Source organism: Ranitomeya imitator, chromosome 2 (assembly GCF_032444005.1).
Source record: "Ranitomeya imitator isolate aRanImi1 chromosome 2, aRanImi1.pri, whole genome shotgun sequence".
In the NCBI taxonomy this organism is placed as follows: Eukaryota; Metazoa; Chordata; class Amphibia; order Anura; family Dendrobatidae; genus Ranitomeya; species Ranitomeya imitator.
The window spans coordinates 119,540,763-119,560,099 of record NC_091283.1 but is presented as its reverse complement, the minus strand read 5'-3'; the positions used below and the strand labels follow the sequence as shown (position 1 = coordinate 119,560,099).

General features: G+C 46.3%; 1 protein-coding gene across 1 annotated transcript in view; it reads right to left on the bottom strand.

Annotated features, from left to right (window-relative positions):
- The window catches only part of THOC2 (THO complex subunit 2), a 166,844-nt gene that overhangs the window by 110,156 nt on the left and 37,351 nt on the right, over window positions 1-19,337 (bottom strand). Inside the window, exons 7-14 of the mRNA XM_069747183.1 lie at window positions 18,827-18,960; window positions 17,376-17,542; window positions 17,195-17,287; window positions 16,852-17,007; window positions 9,447-9,619; window positions 7,111-7,306; window positions 5,986-6,027; window positions 5,494-5,624 (exon numbers count right to left, since the gene is read on the bottom strand). Coding sequence (XP_069603284.1) covers window positions 5,494-5,624; window positions 5,986-6,027; window positions 7,111-7,306; window positions 9,447-9,619; window positions 16,852-17,007; window positions 17,195-17,287; window positions 17,376-17,542; window positions 18,827-18,960 — 1,092 coding nt within the window. The remainder of the gene's footprint in view (window positions 1-5,493; window positions 5,625-5,985; window positions 6,028-7,110; window positions 7,307-9,446; window positions 9,620-16,851; window positions 17,008-17,194; window positions 17,288-17,375; window positions 17,543-18,826; window positions 18,961-19,337) is intronic.

Genomic DNA, 19,337 nt, shown 5'->3' with positions numbered 1-19,337 from the left:
GGAAAGCAAGGGAAGGCATGGAAACCAATAGGGGAGCCCGAACTGCGACCGAGGAATGGCCAGAGCGTCAACCCCACTGTGAGAGAAACACGGGACCCTGAGCCGACCCGAGGGACCTCCTGTTCAATCGGGACGCCATGAGGACCACCTCTGGAGTCCCCCATAGAAAAGTAATCCGATAGGAAACCTCCTGAAGTACCATTCCCCTGCCGCGAGGCCCTCGCGGCCGAGGAAGTCGGCGGCCTAAATGTCCACGCCGGGGACATGCACTGCGGAGCTCACCAGGACTGTTGCCTCTGTCCAAAGGAGGATCCTGGAATCTCGGCCGAGGCCAGCGGACGCCGAGTCCACCGCTGGTGGTAGACATATGCCACAGCTGTGTCATTGTCTGTCTGGATTCGAATTGGCAGGCTGCTGAGAATCCTTACCCAGTGAAGGAAAGACAGAAAGATGATCCGGAACTCGAGGACATTGATCGGCAGAGGGTTCCTGCGCCGACCAACCACCCTGAAAGAACAGGAGACAAAGCCCCGCGCCTCCGCGAGCGGACAGGCGTCCGTCGTCGCCACCTGCCAGGGAACTGGAAGGAAGGATATGCTGTGAAGGATCTACTCTGGGATAAGAGAAGTGACCTCGGCCACAAGTCGAGGAACCATTTGACCTGGGAGAAAGCCGGATCGGACGATGCAGGGAGAAGACAGACCTGTCCCCTGCGATAAAATAGCCTGCTGAAGAAGTCTTGAAAGAAACGGGCGAAGGGAAAATTGCTTCCGATGTTGCAACCAAACCTCCTTAGGGTCTTTAAGGCCCATCGGAAAGGAGGGGAGCCGAGAACCCTGGAGCAAGCGAACTTCCTGACAAAGGAGGGATATCCTGTCCTCGGGAAGGAAGACTCTGGTCCGACAAGTGTCGAAGAACATGCCCGGAGATACGAGGCGCTGAACAAGACGGAACTTTTTCCTGTTGACGAGCCACCCGCAACGGTTAGAATGTCGGGAAAGATGGATAGACTTTCGGGAGCCTGAAACCGAAATTCCTGAGCCTCCATGAAAGTGATTACTGAACGAGGGAATATCATCCTGAAGTGTCTCCGACGAAACTTCCTGTTCAGCAAATGGTGATCCGGACTGGGACGAACCTTGTTGTCCTGTGTCAGTACAGAAAGATTCGAAGAGAAGCCTGTGAACCGTTCCTGTTCTGGGACGGGAACGTTTACCCCAGATTTAAGGAGGGAAACAATGGCCGTACAGAAAACCCGGGACTAGAGCGGGGTCTCTTGGAGGTTGGGATTTGAAGAAAACGATCCCAGGACCGTGAAATGAAGAATTTGTATCTAGAGGATACAAGTGCCCTGGCCCATGCGCCCTCTACTGAGGAGACCCAGACGTCCCTGAGGAACAGGAGACGGTTGCCCAGCCTGAGAAACGGGCTGGGGTCTGGTCGTGGGTCATGCCTAGGTGGAACCTCCAGTCCTGGACCTGGAGAATCCACCTTAAGAGTAGCGGGCACGCCAGAAAAGAGTGAGTCGAAGAATACCTTCTTCTCTTAACGTGCCTGTGGCCTCTGCGAAGAGGAATCTGATGCCGCAAAACTACGAAAAAAGTCAAAAAGACCGAAGTAGCCGCCTAAAGGGAAAGTAGGCGAGGTCTGGAGAAGGGAACTGGTGCCGCCAGTGGCGTCCTTAATAAATTTGGTCCAGCTTGGAACCGAAAGGACGTGAACCTTGAAAAGGCAGGCTCGTAAGGGACTTCTTTGATGACTCTTGAGCCAAACAGTGCGACAGCTGGCAACAACATTACTGGGTGCCTGTGCGGCAGAAGACGCGACGTCCAGGGAACAAAATATTCCCCGGCGTGAGTAATCTGGGTGGCAAGTTCTGCCAGCCGGCCTGATGGAGCTCCAGCTTGAATGCCTTAACGGAGTTGTTTAGCCCCTCGGATACAGACTTCGAAACCCAAATAGAAGCCAAGGCTGGGCATTGGGATGATTCGGCAGTTTAGAAAGCCGACTTCACGAAGGATTCCATGGTCCTATCGATGGAATCTTTCAGAGCCGCCCACCGGACAGCGTAAGGACTGTGTTGGTGGCAGGTCTAGCAGCCGACGGATCCACAGGGGGAGAGGTCGTTCTCTAACGCCTCTCATTCCGGTTGGCAATGAGATCCGGAGGAAAGAGATCTGGGACTCCAAGACGCTTGTCTCTTTGAGAACGTCTGGTCGAATTTGCTCTTTCTCTGGCCAGAAGCTCCTCGAATTCAGGATGAGGAGCAAATACCTTGGGAGGTAGATTAGACCGTCTAAACGAAACCGCCTGATCTGCGGGTTTCGTAGAGGAATCTTTGATGCCACAGGTCTGATTGGTCGCTCCAATGAGGCTTTGAACCATATCCCTCATGTTAGCGATTTGGTTCGAAACCGGCCCCAAATTATCCTTCGAAGGCGTATCATAGAAAGCCTCGCCTGACTCAGGGAAGGAGGATCGGGAGGACGCCGACTGAAGAGGAGGACCGAGTGTTGAGATGGAGCGAGAAGAAGACTCAGACTGGCATTCCTGTCTGGACCTTTTGCAGCTAGCCTTGGAGGGCTCGGACGGAGCTTCCAGCGACCCGGTGGCTACTGCGGGGGTCTGCAGGGGCAACCGATCCAGCACGGACACCAGGGTTGAGACACCCGTGTTAGATTGGCCACCGATTGAAACAGAGAGGAGGCCCAGCCTGGGATGGGGGTATCACTCTCGGACGGATTGGCCGGGGGATCCTGGGCGGTAGGCACAATCGGGTTGCTGCAGGAGTAGGAAGACGAGAATGGCCCCCTTTTTGCCCGAGTGGTTAGGGGGCAGGGGGGTGGGGGCAGAGGGGAGTGTCAATCTGCAGAGCAGAGCTACTCACGGTAGACGAAAAACGGGATCCGGAGGACGCTGTTCGGCTTGATAGGATGGGCCTCCGGTAAGAAGTCGTCTTTTAGGCAGGAGGGTGATGTGGGCTCCTGCCGCAAATTGGACTCGATCTGCGGATGCGACCGCGGTATGGGCTCCTGAGATTGAGGTGCATGTAAAGGAGTCCCAAGATGGCGCCGGTGGGCGGAGAGAAGGCGGGCCGCAGTGAAAATGTCGGGCGGGAGAAAAGCCCGCCCGATGAGAGAAGAAAGGGGGCGGAGTCCAGCACCGGAAGTAGGCCCAGGCAGAAGCCGGGGCCTAAATTAGCGATCGGTGACCGGCATGGAAGGGCCGAAGTGGCAAACAGCGCGCCGCAGAAGGCGACAGGCGAGCGGCCGCCCACAGCGGCGGGTGCAGCGCAGCCGCAGGTTCAAAGCGGCGCGGCGGTCCGGCAAGCCGCCACGCCGAGGGAGGACGCACGGCGCTGCAAGCGGCCAGAGGGACGCAGCTGCAGGGGGCCCGACCAGCGACGCGGCGGCCGGCAAAGCCGCCGAAAAGAAACGAACGGCCGCATACAGCGGCCGGAGCAGGGAAGCCACAGAGGGCCGAAGCGATGCGGCGGCCGGCAAAGCCGCCGCGCTGAAAGGAAATGAACGGCCGCACACAGCGGCCGGAGCAGGGGAGCCACCGAGGGCCGCGCTGAAGCCGGGGCTGGGAAGCCCACAGGACCCGAGGCGGAAATGTCCCCCCTGAGCAAGGCCACGCAGACAGCGCGCCCGGACAAGAAGCGGCGCGGCGGTCCGCAAAGGCAGCCGCGCCGGAACAGGGGACAGGGAGGCCGCATCCACGGAAGTGGCGCGGCCGAAAAGAGATGCGACCCGCACCAGAAAACTCCCCAAATTGGAATCCCCTTTTTAGGATCCAGGGAAGCCACAGGGTGGGGAGGGAAAATACTCACCTAAACATCCCACGCCGGTACTAACCTGGAAGGTTTTAGACGTCCGTGGAGCTGGACGTCCTCGTCTCCTCCGACCGACAGGCTCTGGTGGGCGAGTGGGTGGGGGACGGAGCCAGGACCGGACTTCTGAGCACGCTTGTGTGCTAGGATCTTGGTCCTGGAGAGGGATCTATGAGGATACGGGGTGGCAGTACACGCCGTACTCATAGTCCGCATAGTGGGACTACAGGTGTGACTGTTCACCCTGTATCCCTCCGGAAAAACCTGAAAAGAAACGACGCACATTGAGGTAGATAAGGGTCTAATGAAAGACCCGTGTCCACCTCCTACTGACACCAAGCTAAACTGAATATCCTACTTCCTGTCGGTAGGGTGTATACTGCAGAGGAGGAGCTAACTTTTTTATTTGCATAGTGTCAGCCTCCTAGTGGCAGCAGCATACACCCCATGGTTCCTGTGTCCCCCAATGAAAGGCGATAGAGAAAACGAACCTTAGAATTTGTGTAAGTAAAAGCTTTTTTTTTCTGCCCACTCTTCCATAAAGGCCACCTCTATTATTGTGGTTAGGGACAGATACTCCAGTCTCTGCTTGGGAACTTTGCAGCTCTGTGGTTAATGTCCTCCTTACCTGGGTTGAGACGTTTGGTGGGTGGCCCTCTCTAAGCAGGTTTGTTGTGGTATCATGTTCTTTCCATTTGATGATAATGGATTTGTTGGTGCTCGGGGGTAGGGATCATCAGAGGTTGGGATTTTTATTTATTTTTAATAACCCAACCCTGACTTAAGCTTATCAACAACTTTATCCCTGACTTGTTTGGAGATCTCTTGGTCTTCATAGTGGTATTTCCCTCTTGCATAATGGTGTTGCAGAACTCTGTGACCTTTCAGAAAAGGTAAAGTGTATATACTGATAGACGCGTGGACCCTTAGATTGCACACAGGGGGAGGAACATCCTGTCAATAAGCTTGTGACTTATGAAGGCAACAACTTGCACCAGAAGTTTTTAGGGGCTTCATAGCAAAAAGGCTGAATATATATGCATATGCCAATTTTTAGTTATTTGATCCCATAAATGTAATTTATGCCTATATTTTTCTGACGTCACCAACTTAGAGTATTTAGTGCTGATACATCACACACAAATCATATTAACATATACGTAAGACACGTTAATATATAACAAAATAGGTAAAAAGCCAAAAGGGGCAAACACTTTTGCAAGCCACTGTATATAGGAATATACGGTCACTATCATTAAGCGCTGTACCTGACACTTCATTTGCACCAGTTGGCAACAATCGGACTCTGAAGTATGTGGAAAGGCAGGAAGAAAGTGTTCCACTCGGTGGGCCCTATACACTGGGGACCATTTATCTACAGTCTAAAAGGTTGGCGAGGTAAGATGCACAGATAAAGGTCATTCTTTATATAGGGGCTGCAGCAGAGGAATACAGGGTACTAATCTGTAGTGCACAGTCTTGGCACATTGCAGAGCACCAACATCATTGCACCCCTGTCCATGTTATTCGGACTGGCATCTCCTGGTAGAGAAAGAACAACTCTAAAGAAAAGCCATTTATGAAAAAGCAGGATTTCTAATACACTTCAAAACTGAGCAAGCCAATGTGTCCCTTCCAACACCCAGCACACCGTGTCTTACCTGTATTGGTATGGAAAGGTTTTGATCATGCCCCAGAGCTCCTCAGACATGCAGGCATTACCGTCCATTAATGTTAATGATGGAAATAAAACTTGATCTGTGATGCTTAGAAAGCAGCTAAACAGGACTTCCTATTGTAAATGAAGAAAGATTGGAAAGATTAAAAGCAGCAATGACAGAACGTCAGAACGAGGAAATTGGTAGGAGTACATTCAGTGGGTCTGACCATCTTATCGAGTGACGGGAGGATCACTCCGTCCATCGCCAGAGGTGGAGGCTGGTCACCTTCTGATAGCACTTTACCCAGCCCCCTCGTAGATCCTAGCACATTATGAGAATCTTCTTCCCAAAATGACAGCATTTGTCACGTGTGTCCCATGGAATAATATATAGCGTGGTAAACCTTTGCATGTTAGAATTAAAACATTTCATTCTTGCCGTTTTCGCAGGCATTGCCTGGTTACAAAAACCTAATCTGAAAAACACGCTTACCATTTTCTCCTTATCTTCATTTTTACTAGAATCAGACTGATACTGTGGAGAAATAAAAAAAAAAATAAAAAATTAAGCTTATGCTTTCCTAAGTGAAATGCCTTAATTATTAATTGCACAGAGGTCAAACAGGTCCAATCTACAAATATCCAGTATTATGGGGAATCGCTTTAGAGATGTCTGCACTACAAGAAGGTCCTACTTTATAAAGCTAATTTACAATGGGAGCTAACCTGAGAAATAAACAAAGATTTGATCAGTAATTTCCCACTTTTTTTGGTGGCTAGCATGTGTGTACCACTTTTTTTGGACATTTTTATGTACACAGAGTCTAAACCCTATTCATAGGGGATAATGTATCAAAACTTGTGCAAAGCAAAAAAGTGCAGTGCAACCAAATTACGCTTCCCAATTTTCACAGCAACGGTGCCACCTTTCCATTGTACGGTTTATATACACATCTCCAGAAATATAAATATAAAATATATATACCGTATATATATTTTGTTTGGGGAAAGAAAATGCTGACAAGGGTCACTGCATATAGAACTACTCTGCGCGTGTGTATGTAAATAGGACCTTTCTCCGGTATGTCTATGTTAAACTGGCCAAATTCAGAACGAATGGCTGCAGTACTGCACAAAATGCAGTTTTTATTTTGTAGTTTCTCTTCTCAATTCAGGAGATGTTAGCTTGTAAAGTTTAGGTCATAAATTATGTTCTAGTGCAACTGTGCATTACGACAGATTTGTCTCTGGGGGCGTGTACTTCCTCCCCTGCATGAGGTTGACCAATCACAAGCATCCAGTGTCATGCAGGAGAGAAAACACCACACCCTCCACACGGATCTCTGCAGTTACTCTGTACATATACAGCAGAGCTGAGTCATGCATCATTACAAACACTTCCTAATCTCATCTCTAAGTGCTGTCAGTTCTCACTCCCCACACGTTGACTATACAATAGGTAATACTGACATATTCTGCAGATTTTTACATTTTACAAAATGATTACAAAAGGTTTCATCTATAATCATGAACACTTGGGAGATTCTCCAAACTAACATGAAGGAAAAGTGAAGCCATTAATCATAGAAACCATAAAAATTAAAGTCAAAACACAAACCTCTTTCATGAAGGCTTTGCCGAGTCTGACAATTTTTGCCAGCAAAATGGGATCATGTGATAAGTGTGGTCCAAGGAAACAGAGCATGCTGAAAACATCTCTTCTTAGGTCGTCAAAGCATTCCATTGGTTTGGGGGCCTTCTTGTTGCTCAAAGAGAAAACACGAGACCCCTTGGCACCTTTGGGCACTCCCACTCTAGGAGACAATGTAAAAGATGCATGAAATATGAAATCATCTAAAAATATACATTTAAGGTTTGCAACTGAAACTATTGCAAACTGTGACTGATACTTCATTGGTATGGAAATTGTGCAGAAAGATATGAGTACAAAAATGATATATAGAGTTGTGTCCTCCACCACGCGGCTGCCCCCTGCTCTGCATCTCAATAAAAAAAAAAGAAAAAAAAAAAAGCTATCTGTATCCTCGGGTGTAGGTACCAGTGAATACAATTACAGAACAGGAAGCTGATAGCTCACTGCTCCATCGATCAGCCTGTGCAAGAGTCTCTGCTCAGTGACCTGACATTACCAGACTGCGCCGGCTTTGCGGAAATTTAGTTCACACAGTGTACAGAGTGGAACACTGCATCGGAGGGGATGGGTTGAGCAGAGCAGTTATATTTTTTAATTATCACTCAGTATTAGTATAACGGGATTGCAATGGGCTATGATACCATGGGAGAGGCTGCGGGGACATCTTAATTGTGTGGGGGTCATCATACTGTGCAAAGAGCCAAAATACTTTCCAACATGCTGTTAAGTCATCATACTTGCACATGTTGGGGTGGCCACCAAACTGTGCGATGAGCTGTCATATTTGGGGGCGCATGCATCATACGCTTTAATAGACTGTGAGGAGATAACACTAGTGGGGGGGTTGTCATACTGTGTGAGGGACAGAGGGGACATGATACTAATGTGGGGGGCCTATCCCACTGTGTGGGGGACTGCGGGGCTCATCATAATGTCCCACCTCTTCCTGGATGACAGGCAACCTCTATGCTGTGTGGTTTCAAGCATAGGAGCAGTCAGTGAAGCAGCAAGCGGAGTGACAGGCATCCGATCATAAAATTAACACCTTAACGACCGCCGATACGCCTTTTAACAATGACCTAATTCCTCAGCACCACTTTTTAACGGCGCTGAGAAGTGTATAGCGCCCCCCAGTGTCTGAAAATCTCCGGGGTCTTGGCTACCCCAGGAGAACATAATTTGTGTTGGTTTTTACCGTCCCCAGTTTTGTGATCGCTGTTAGGGTTGGGGTTATGGTTGTGGTTAGGGTTGGAGTTAGGATTGTGTTAGAGTTAGAATTGGGGGGGTTTCCACTATTTAGGTACATCAGGGGGTCTCCAAACTTGACATGTCGCTTCCACCGATTCCAGCCAATTTTGCATTCAAAAAGTCAAACAGTGCTCCGTCACTTCTGAGCTCTGGCATGCGCCCAAACAGTAGCTTTCCCCCTCATACTGGGTATAAGTGTACTTAGGAGAAATTGCACAACAAATTTTGTAGTCCATTTTATCCTGATACCCTTGTGAAAATAAAAAAAGTTTGGGTCTAAAGTAATTTTTTTGTGAAAAAAGTTAAATGTTAATTTTTTCCCTTCCACATTGCTTTAGTTCTCGGGTTAATAAACATCTTGAATGTGGTTTTGCGCACCTTGAGGGGTGTAGTTTTTGTATGGTGTCACTTTTGGGTATTTTCTGTCATACTGAAACCACTGGAAGGAAGCCTTGAGACACCTCTTACTTGACTAGAAGAGAGCACGGTCTGAATGATGCAGTGTGTGCAGACACGTGCACTCTCCTCCCCGTCTTTCTTCTGGAACAGGTCACTTGCACTGAGCAGGGTCACTCATGTCACCACATGTATGCAAACAGGTGAATGTAGGGAAATCTTCACTAGCGACCATGTCTGGCCTTCATTCAGCCTGCAGATTACGGCAGGGTTTGTTGACCATCTAATGCATATTGGGTCCAGCAACATCTCCCCCAATAGGCAATGTCGGGAGTGGGGGGGGGTGGGGGGGGGACAGAAGAATTTGGATGTATTTTTTTTTATTAAATGAAAAGAATATCGTCATTGTTAAATGGTCTAAACAACATTGGATTGCTTAATTACGTAGCTAAAAATTGATGGGTTCTCTCAGTGATGGATCCCAAAAAAGCGGACAGATTAATGAGGTGGAAGTAACATTTGGTTATTATACCTAAAACATTCAATATTCCACCACATAAGCAATGTCAACAACACGGAAAAGACAATGAGGCCCTTACATGGCAGTGGAATAGCCGCCACGACAGTCTCCACAATTAGAGGACGAGTGACCGTACCTTCGATACAGGGGCTCCACCATGACGTGGACGAGGTGGCACAAGGCTAATGCAATGGGCTTGTGTGATGTGGCATAAAAAGGAGGCATCTCGTCCATGATGTTCTGAGCATGCTGCCAGTCTCCAATCTTCAGCAGAGCTTCCAATAATCCAAGCTTCTGGTTGTCAGGAGTCTGAAAACATAAATGAGGCCATAATGAGTAAAGCAGCCACGAGCACGCAGAGCAGGCAAGGCTGCAGTCACAAATCACTTATAGGACTTTTAACCATCAGGCCATGTTCCCATATGGTGGAAAGGCTGCGGGTTTCATGCATAACATCTGCTGTGGTTAAGATTTCAAGCAAAATGAATGCGAGGTCATCAGAGCTCACTGTGTGATTAAGGACCCTGAAGAACGCTGCATTCTTTGGGGGGCACGGGTTCCCCTCCTCCTCTATGTTGCAATGGGGAGGCTTAGGCCATGTTCACACATGGCGTTTTTTTTTTGCTGTACTTTTTTTTTTATGAATATTAAAAGCTGCTTTCTACAGTACCAGCAAAAGTTTTTTTGTTTTTTGTCTGGGAGTGTTTTTTTTTTTTTTTTTTGCAACATGGGAATAAGGCCTTAGGCCAGGTTCAGATAAGTAACTACAAACATCCGTGTTTCATCCAGAAAAAGAGACGATCTTCCCTCGTGTATGCCCACTCAAGAGAACATTGGGAAACTGAAGCTTTTGCTCTCTCATTCCTTGTCTGAGTTGACCCCACATCAAAGTCAGCACACCCTTACCCACAATGAGCGTCTCACATAGCCAATTTTACAGTGTAGGGCCAGATTACTTGGAGGAAAGTCCCACATGCCGTGCCATACGTAGGGCACATTTCGCCACCTACTGTGGAGAGGACCTCAAGTACAGGACATAATGGAGCAAGTAGTAAAAATATATCAATGGTGACATTGAGCCGCCGTTCCAACTCTGTCCTAAGAGGCACTTGGTTTCAACTGATTTTCATGCGTGCGACTCCAGACATTTCTTACTAAAGCCATGTATTATAGAAAGAGCGACATAGCCAAGAAACCACATGGTCACAAAGCTCAGCTCTAATAAACTCTTTGCTGCCTCACAAAAAGTGGATTTACCATCATAGAAAGTGGCCTGAGAACATTGTATAGACCCTGGAATGTGTGACGTCGGCTTCCTCTATGCCTTAGGCCTCCTTCACACATCCTGGTGATTCCTACACAGGAAACCCAGTGCTTGTGAGATCCGTGGTCCATGTGTGCATATATGACATCTGGGTAAGGTGCGTGTGTTCGTGTTTACTGTCTGTGTGTTACATCCGTGTGTATGTGTGCCACGTACTGGTGCCAAGAAAGAAGCGGTACAGTTGGTGCTGTTGCCTGGCGCCGAATGACTGCGGAAGGCAGCTGACGTCTCTTGCTCACGATTGTCTCAGGAGACAATGAGAACGATGGGAGTTGCATTCAGCCGCAGGCACCTGGGGAGAAGAGGTCCATTTCTCGCTGATCCCAGGTTTTCTGCTCTTCAGCCTGGATGGTCGCATGGTGGCACCATCCAGGTTGTAAATCAGCTATCGCTGAGATATGATTACAGTGTGGGACAGTATGTTAGACAAGTGAGCGATATGGTGGTCTATTATTTTTCTGTTTTTTTACAGGGGACAAGGGCTTCAATGGTATAGGAGCAAGGCGACTATAACTGCCATTTTGTTTTTACTTCAAATAAAGGACTTTATTCTTGCTTGCAGTGCGTTTATTTACAATATTACTATAGGATTAGTAATGGATAGGTGTCTTCTAGATGCTTCTCCATTACTAACCTCTGGGCTTGATATTACCTCACAGTACAAAGGTGACATCAATCCCATAAATATTACCCCACTTGCCACAACTACAGGGCAAGTGGAAAGAGCATGGCTAAGCACAAGATTTGGCGAATCTTTTCAATGCACCATTTCTGGTGCAGCCAAGGGCTGATGTTTGTTGTCTGGATGGAGAGTGTGTGTGTGTGGGGGGGTGAAAATCTCTTGATTCCTTCCCAGGCTATTAATATCAACCCACAGCTGTTTGTTTAGCCTTTGCTGGTTTGAATTTATACATGGATCCTACGATTTTTTATGGGAAAGGCTAACCAAACAGCTGTGAGCTGGCATTAATAGCCTGGAAACCTTATGGGGTATTGTCCGTTGTCAGCCGTGGGCTTTCCCTCTGCTGGTTATGAAAACTGCACGGGAGCCTAGTTATTTATTACTCAGCCACTGTTGAATACAACTCTTAAACTCCACCCCAAATTACCCAATCGGCCAGAGATTAAAGGCTAAATAAATTATGTTAAGATAGATCTCTTGATCAAAAGCTGATACAAAAAAAAAACAAAAAAAAAAAAAACACACAAACAAGAAACTTTTACAAACTATTTAAGACGACTTTTCTGAAAGGTACAAAAGGGCATGAAAACAACATGTCAGCACAAGTGATAAATAAGCTGGGATGTTAGAAGTAATGAACAGTCTTTGAAAGTTAATAATTTCACCGCTGAGCATATCAAATTATGCGGCTTTCAACAATAAAATATGAATTAGGGTTTTGGTTCTGCTCATTTGTGCTGCCTCTTGAGTATCGTTCTGCAATTTTATTTACATTCACGGCACTAAACTAAACAAACCATGAAATCATTTTGCACAATCCAATTTAAAAGAAAACTTAAGGAAAAAGTATAAGAATAACACTACAAGCAAAAACACTACAGGCAAATGGATCGTGTATAATTGGGGTTTAGTTTGCATATAACCGTTGCCATTAGGAAGACAACCGCAAGAATGGTTGACACTCGTGAATTAGAAGCAAAATGGACGTGGTTTTGAAATTGCAGCATCTCTTTACCACTGCTCATATTCATATGACGGCAAGTTCAGAGCCGCCATTATAAAATCACAAACAGATTTCTATGTGCGCATGATTAATCCAATAAGCATCAAGCAACAGTGCCTTTAACTTTTTCGGTTTATACGTTTCCTAAAAACAGACACACTATACACAGAGCCACGTTCATTAAATTTCTGACAAAGTGTCTTTTTTCACTTTAAAAATGCAACAAAAAAGTGGCTAAAATCCAGGCGCAAGAAAGTTAGACAACACCACCTCCCAAAAATCATAAATCAGCTTAGAAGACAATTCAGAAGATAAAGAGAAGACTAAAGCTACGTTCACATTTGCGTTGCGTCGGGCGCAGGTTCGGCGACACATAGCGACGCATGCGTCATGCGCCCCTATATTTAACATAGGGGCGCATGGACATGCGCTGCCTTGCGTTTTGTGACGCATGCGTCTTCTTTGGCGCAAGCGTCAGGGCGCAGAGGACGCAGCATGTTGCATTTTTTTTGCGCCAAAAATCATGCCAAAAAAGGACGCATGCGTCACAAAACAATGCGTTTTGCATGCGTTGCCGACGCATCGCCGACACAACGCCCAACAACGCAAATGTGAACGTAGCCTTAGGGCTCCTTTTCACTTGCGAAACATACGGCCGAGTCTCGCAGGTGAAAACCCGGCACTGGCGCCGGCACTCCAGAGCGGAGCGTGCGGCCGCACAGCAATACATGGAGCTGCACGCTCCGCTCCCAAGTGCCGGCGCCAGAGCTTGGTTTTAACCTGCGAGATTAGGCCGTATGTCTCGCAAGTGAAAAGGAGCCCTTAAGGTTATGTCCACACAGAGCCTTTTTACAACTTTTCTTGTCTTTTCACTCGTTTTTTTTTGTGTTACTTTCGTCAGAGTGTAATTTTTTTTTTCATGCACACATTTTGATAAAGTTATTGAGTTTGGAAGCCGCCTTAAGATTGCTCAGGGTGCTTTACGGCTTTTAAAGCATGAAGTGGTTAAAAGTTAAAAACATGGAACAAATGAACAGCAAGTCGTTTTGACATTTCAGTTCATATGCTCATTTTTTTTTAGTTTTTTTTTTTACGTGCTTTTTTACAGGCGGATTACAGAGCGGATGGTCTGAAAGACACATCATGTGCTCATCCCCTTAGAGGCTCTGCTGTCAGAATGAGCTCACTGATGGATTCCCTGGCAACGCTTTCTCCAGTTCCCTATGACTGTGGAACATAGAAGATGTACTAGAAGCTAAGCGGCCCAAGAAGCCCTATTGCAAAAAAAATACATAAATACTTGGAAAGACGATGTACACATTTTACCTTAAAAAAATATAATAAAAGAAAAATGCATGCTCTGGACGGTGTAAATAGCTGTTAAATTGTACATTTGCACACGTCATACCTAGAAAGAATACAAAGTGCATAACAACTGTATAACAATACAAATTAAAGGACTTTTCTCATCTTCAGAGATTATCATCTCTCAACAGGATAAGCGATAACTTGCTGATTGGTAGGACCCCCACTGATCCTGAAATCAGGGCTCTGACATATGCCATATAAATAGAGCTGTCACGGCTCCCGGGTATTAGCGCTGCGGGGAGAGCTGCACACAGCAGCAAGAGAGCTGAGCAAAACGCTGGGTTACTAACCAGGTTTCAAACAGGACCTGAACCATGTGACAGAGTGGGAGGTGGTCGGGGGCAGAGCCAGATGCCGGGGTGCAGAGGAGACGATGCACAGGAGAATAGTCAAACAAGCGGAGATCAGAGCCAGGAGATCACGAGGTACCAAAGGGGTGAGACGGGATTGTCAGAAGGGAAGCCAGAGGTCGGAAAGCCAAAAGAACCGAAAAGCAGAGTAACGCACAGAGAGCGAGGAACACAATTGCAAACTGAGCAGATACTCCAGGGGTCAGGCACACAGACAAGAACGAGAGTATAGCTGACAGGGAATCCTAGTGTGGAGTGAGAATAAATACCCCTCCGAGATCGAAAGGGAGGCCAGCAAAATTAAACCTGAGAGAACAGGACATTAACCATGTCCTAACCATGACAAGAGCGGTGGCCAGACATGCACACCTCTGCTCCCTTCATTGTCTATGGGACTGTCAGAAATATCAGAGCGAAGTAGTAATCGGTCACCAGCAGTTCCATGGAAAGTTAAAGGAGTGGTGCGCATATCTAGCCCCCACCTCCATTCAGACGGATTATTTCTAAGTCAAGTCAATGGGGGTCCCGTCAGACCTACTCTGATCAGCAAGTTGTCAACTATTCTCCAATGTTCACTGATGTTGGGTCTGTGGAATAAGGGGATATTAAATATGGGAATGACCCTTTAATCCATACATAACTTTGCAGCTCAATTTTAAGGGATTTCTTGAATAATCAATTTACTTGTTATCCCTTACACATAAGATAGGGGATAACTTCCTGATCACTGAGGGTCCAAACACTGTGGCCTCCTCTAGTCCAGAGAAGCGGGACTTAGAAGAGCCCTGAAAATGGAGCAGAGATCATGAACAATGACCACTCCATTCATTCTTATCGGGGTGCCGAAGATTGGCGCATGCAGTGCTTCCTCCTGCTTGACTAACTTTTCCTGAAGTCACACAGCATAGACGTCGTTAGTCACCCAGGAGGAGGCGGCGCTGGGAGGGGAAAAGAGCTGGAGTGACAGAGGCTTCAGAGATCTACTATGGTCCTTCAGCTTGGCCATGTAATTGCTGGACTTGTGTTTGACAGGGCTAAATGCACATATTAAATAATCTCTTAGTGAAATCCTAACATCAGATTCCCTTTAAGGATCTCCCCATGTAATGGAAAACGAGTGCAGGTTCTCTACAAAATGTCTACAACTTTCTCTTCTAGATAAACCAGAGCTATTTTTACACTCATCATGTATGTGTTATAAATGTGCTACATCATTAAACAAAAAAAGTGGCTCAACTTTACCCTCTCCCATAAACAGGTGAATGCAGTGGAATCTAGAAAATGTCACATGAGCAGACAGTATCTGGATCATGGAACCACCGTCCCAGTGACCTACAAGACCCTCCTTGATGCTTTGCCTTCAGTTCTGACTCCTCATCATCAGAGGCCATGTCAGAGGCACAAGTGCTGCAGTCACCTCAGAGTCGGCCTGGTTTTCTCTCTTTATATCGAACATTCTAATTGTTATTCTCTGTGAAGAACATGCCTCTACTTCCTATTGTTCTTTGTTGCTAGTCACAGTTTCCAGTAGAACATCATTTACCTTCATGTGAGGACCCATTACTGGGCAATGCAGAAGTCATAAGCCTTGTCAAGAGAGTATTGCGCCACTTTAAAAATAGAGAAGAAAAAAAAAAAAAAAAGGTGTGGGCTTCAACTTGTAGGCTCCGTTTGGTCATATAGAGCAGAGGTGTCAAACTGCATTCCTCGAGGGCTGCAAACAGGTCATGTTTTCAGGATTTCCTTGTACTGCACAGGTGATAATTTAATCACCTACACAAATAATGAGTTGGTGATTAAATTATCACCTGTGCAGTACAAGGAAATCCTGAAAACATGACCTGTTTGCAGCCCTCGAGCAATGCAGTTTGACACCCCTGATATAGAGCATTGGAATGTAATGGAACACTGTGCAGAAGTCCACACAGTCACCTCTTCCTTAAAAGAGGTTGTCCACTACTTTTTCAGTCGGGGCCTGACACCCAGCATCCCCGCCGATCAGCTGTCCTCTGTGTCAGCGGCTGCCAGACGGAACTGCTCAATTACACAGATGATAGTGGCCCCAGCACAGTACTACACTCCATGAAGGATGGTTCATCCTTAGCTCCCGATAGTGGGGCATTCAGGCATGTATCCCCATAACTGCTAACAGGAGAACACATCAGTCCTACAACACTGGCTCATCTGTTAGGTCACCAACAGACTTTGCATCTCCTCCAAGGACTCTCTCTTGTAATTATTTAATTCTTGTTCTTTTCTATAGCATTCATTTTGCTTACAGAATTTTATTGGGATTTCTTCCCCCTCTAATCTCCATCTACGTCATATTTCTGCCCTATAATCCAGCAGAATCTTAGAAATGTCAGATAAGCGGATTATAACTGGATTATGGAAAGTTGGAAACCACTATGGAGGTCTGAGGAGTTGATCAGCTATTCCAGTGACCTACAAGGTTCACATTGTTGTTTTCTTAATTTCTGTTTTAGCTCACAGAAAGAACCAGCTGCGATCCCCTGCTGTCCTGTCTGGATACTCTCTCTCTTGATTCCCCCTTGCCCAGGAGCTGTAGTATCACCAACCATGTCCGTGTACGGTCAGACACAGACATTACACAGTAGGGGCACATTTATAAGATTATCTCAGCGCAGGAACATTTTTATAACACATCCAATTGTGGAACTTAATATTCCAAGATCTATTGATTAAATGTACATTGTTGGTGGATAACCCCCCTTTAAAACTTTCAATAAAGGACAAAATAGATAAGGACTTAAGTCACAAAACACGTTTTAGCTTCAAATCCTTCATGTTTACCTGCTCTGTTTTATCTTCATCTTTTTCTTTCTCCTTCTCTTTGTCTTCTGACTTATCAGATGAAAGAACCACCAATGTCATCTTTCTTACAATCTGTTTTGCTTCCATAACTTCCCTTTTGTGTTCTTCCAGAATGCTGCTATCCAACGGCAGAAGCTGAAGGAAAGAAATACAACATAGTAAATATCCAAAACACTGACAAAGGGCAATTTTACACTGTTTGAAGCTCAAACTAGAAGATCTGAAAGTCAACGATAACCAATTTTTGTGACATTGTCCGACTTCTAATCCCCTCAGAGACCGTAATGACACAAGCCAGGAGAAGTTCTCATGGTGGACTTACATGTACATAGAGGTCCTCTAAATCGATTAAATTCTGTTGTAAAAGAACAGCAGCAACTCTGTACAAAGAAGTAGGTGTCTCTCCATTAGGCTCCTGCAAAGACAAACGGTCCATATGAAGAAGAGAAATAGTGAAAATCGGCTAATGTCCTCTCCCATGTGGAGGGAAAATTGTGCTTTACCTGGTAGAACTTAAATTTAAATCCAAGGATGTGGCAGAGCGTCTGAGGTTCACACATACCCATGTAAGATTCAATTAATGGGACAAAATAATCATCTTGCTCTGGTCTGCACTCATATACTTCCAATATAATGTCCAATACTCTATTTGGATCCAAGTTGAAACATCCTTAGAAGAAGAAAAAAAACAAAAACACAACACTATTAGTCCATGGACGAGAAACTAGAAGAATTTGGAATGAATCAGCAGTTTAGACCAGGCCTGCAGAACATATCGCCCTCCAAAGGATGCTTTGTGGCCCATGGAGAACCGGGCGACGCTGGTTCTCATCTTCCTATATTCAAGTGTGTTTGAGTCTTTCAGAAGCGACTACATTTACACACTTTGGTGCCGGGACAGGGACAGGTCAGCGCTCAGTCCCAGCCCTAACATGCAATGGCGTGAATGTCATCACACCGCTGACCTCAACACAATGTTGGGTCAGTGGCGCCAAAGAGGTAGTGAGGACATGGCAGGAAACGGTAGGCACGCCATGGAGAAGCCAAGGATTAAATATCCTGCCTATTACAGTAGGGTGGAAGGGGGAAGAATTGGCGTTACTGTGAGGGAAAATTATAGTGAAATGGAGGGAAAATTGTGACGGAGGCGACATTATGGAAAATGGCAGTCTGGGATGTGACAATATGGAAATATGGAGAAGAGCAGCGTGGGGTGGGACATTATGGAGAGTGGCAGCGTAAGGTCAAGTTCACACATTCAGTATTTGTAAGCCAAAATAAGGAGAGGAACAATCAGAGGAAGAGTATAATAGAAACACGTCACCACTTCTGGATTTATCACCCACTCCTGGGTTACAAACACTGAATGTGTGAATATGGCCTAAAGGGGACATTTTGTGCAGGAAGCACAGCGAGTCGATCACCGGGCGGCACTCATAGCAACCCGGCAGTGACAACCATAGAGGTCTCCAGGAGACCTCTGGTTGACATAACAACCCATCGGTGACCCGTGATCATGTGACAGGGGTCACCGATGGGTGGATTTCCGGCGCGATTGCCGGAAGCGTATGTTAAATGCCGCTGTCAGCGTTTCACAGCAGCATTTAAAAGGTTCAACCCGCGGCAGTTCCGGGCACATGTCAGCTGTTCAAAACAGCTGACATGTGCCAGGACAGATGTTGGCTCACCGCCGGAGTCCACATCAAAGAGGGAGACATGACATGCGCAGTACTAATACGGGGATTGTGTGAAAGGGTTAAAGACTGATATTTATACAGGCTTTTTTATGTATCAGACAACCTCATATCAGAAGTACGAAAAACAGAAATAATTGTTTACTAAAATAAAGAAATACAGAAACAGATGGCTTGAGCCATTATACATAGGCAGTAATTTACAAGCAAACAAACAGTTAAACATCATCCAAAGGGCATTGTGACGAAACCTGCCATACCGATTAAGGATTTGATGTATTCCAGAATTAAGTCACTTGTTATACTCTCAGACAGATCTTGCCCGAGCTCGGAAATTAATTTAGCATAGCCTTCATTTTCTTCTCTTAATAAATTGAATTTCTGCTGTTTATAACTGCAACAGAAAAAGAAAAACAGGACGTTAATGTTAGTAAGTATGAGAAAGCGAATGGTCACGCCAGAAATCTGATTGTAAAGCAGCAAAGTGGACAAAGGAAACAAATGGGAAACACAGAGAACCACTGACTGCAGCACGTGCCAAGCCCTGCGACTGCTGATCTGTCTGCCCATCTGCCGAAAGGCGCTAACGGGGGCACGGCCAGGGGCCACTGCCAGGCAATCAGACGCCTGCGGAGATGCACTGTAAACAGCAGGGAAAACAACAGAAACCACCACCATGGCCAGCTCCGCTCCGTGGAAAGGATTCCTTCTGCTCCTGGCAAAAACTACAAGAATCATTGTATGTTGCCAAAAGCAGCAAGGTTACAGCTC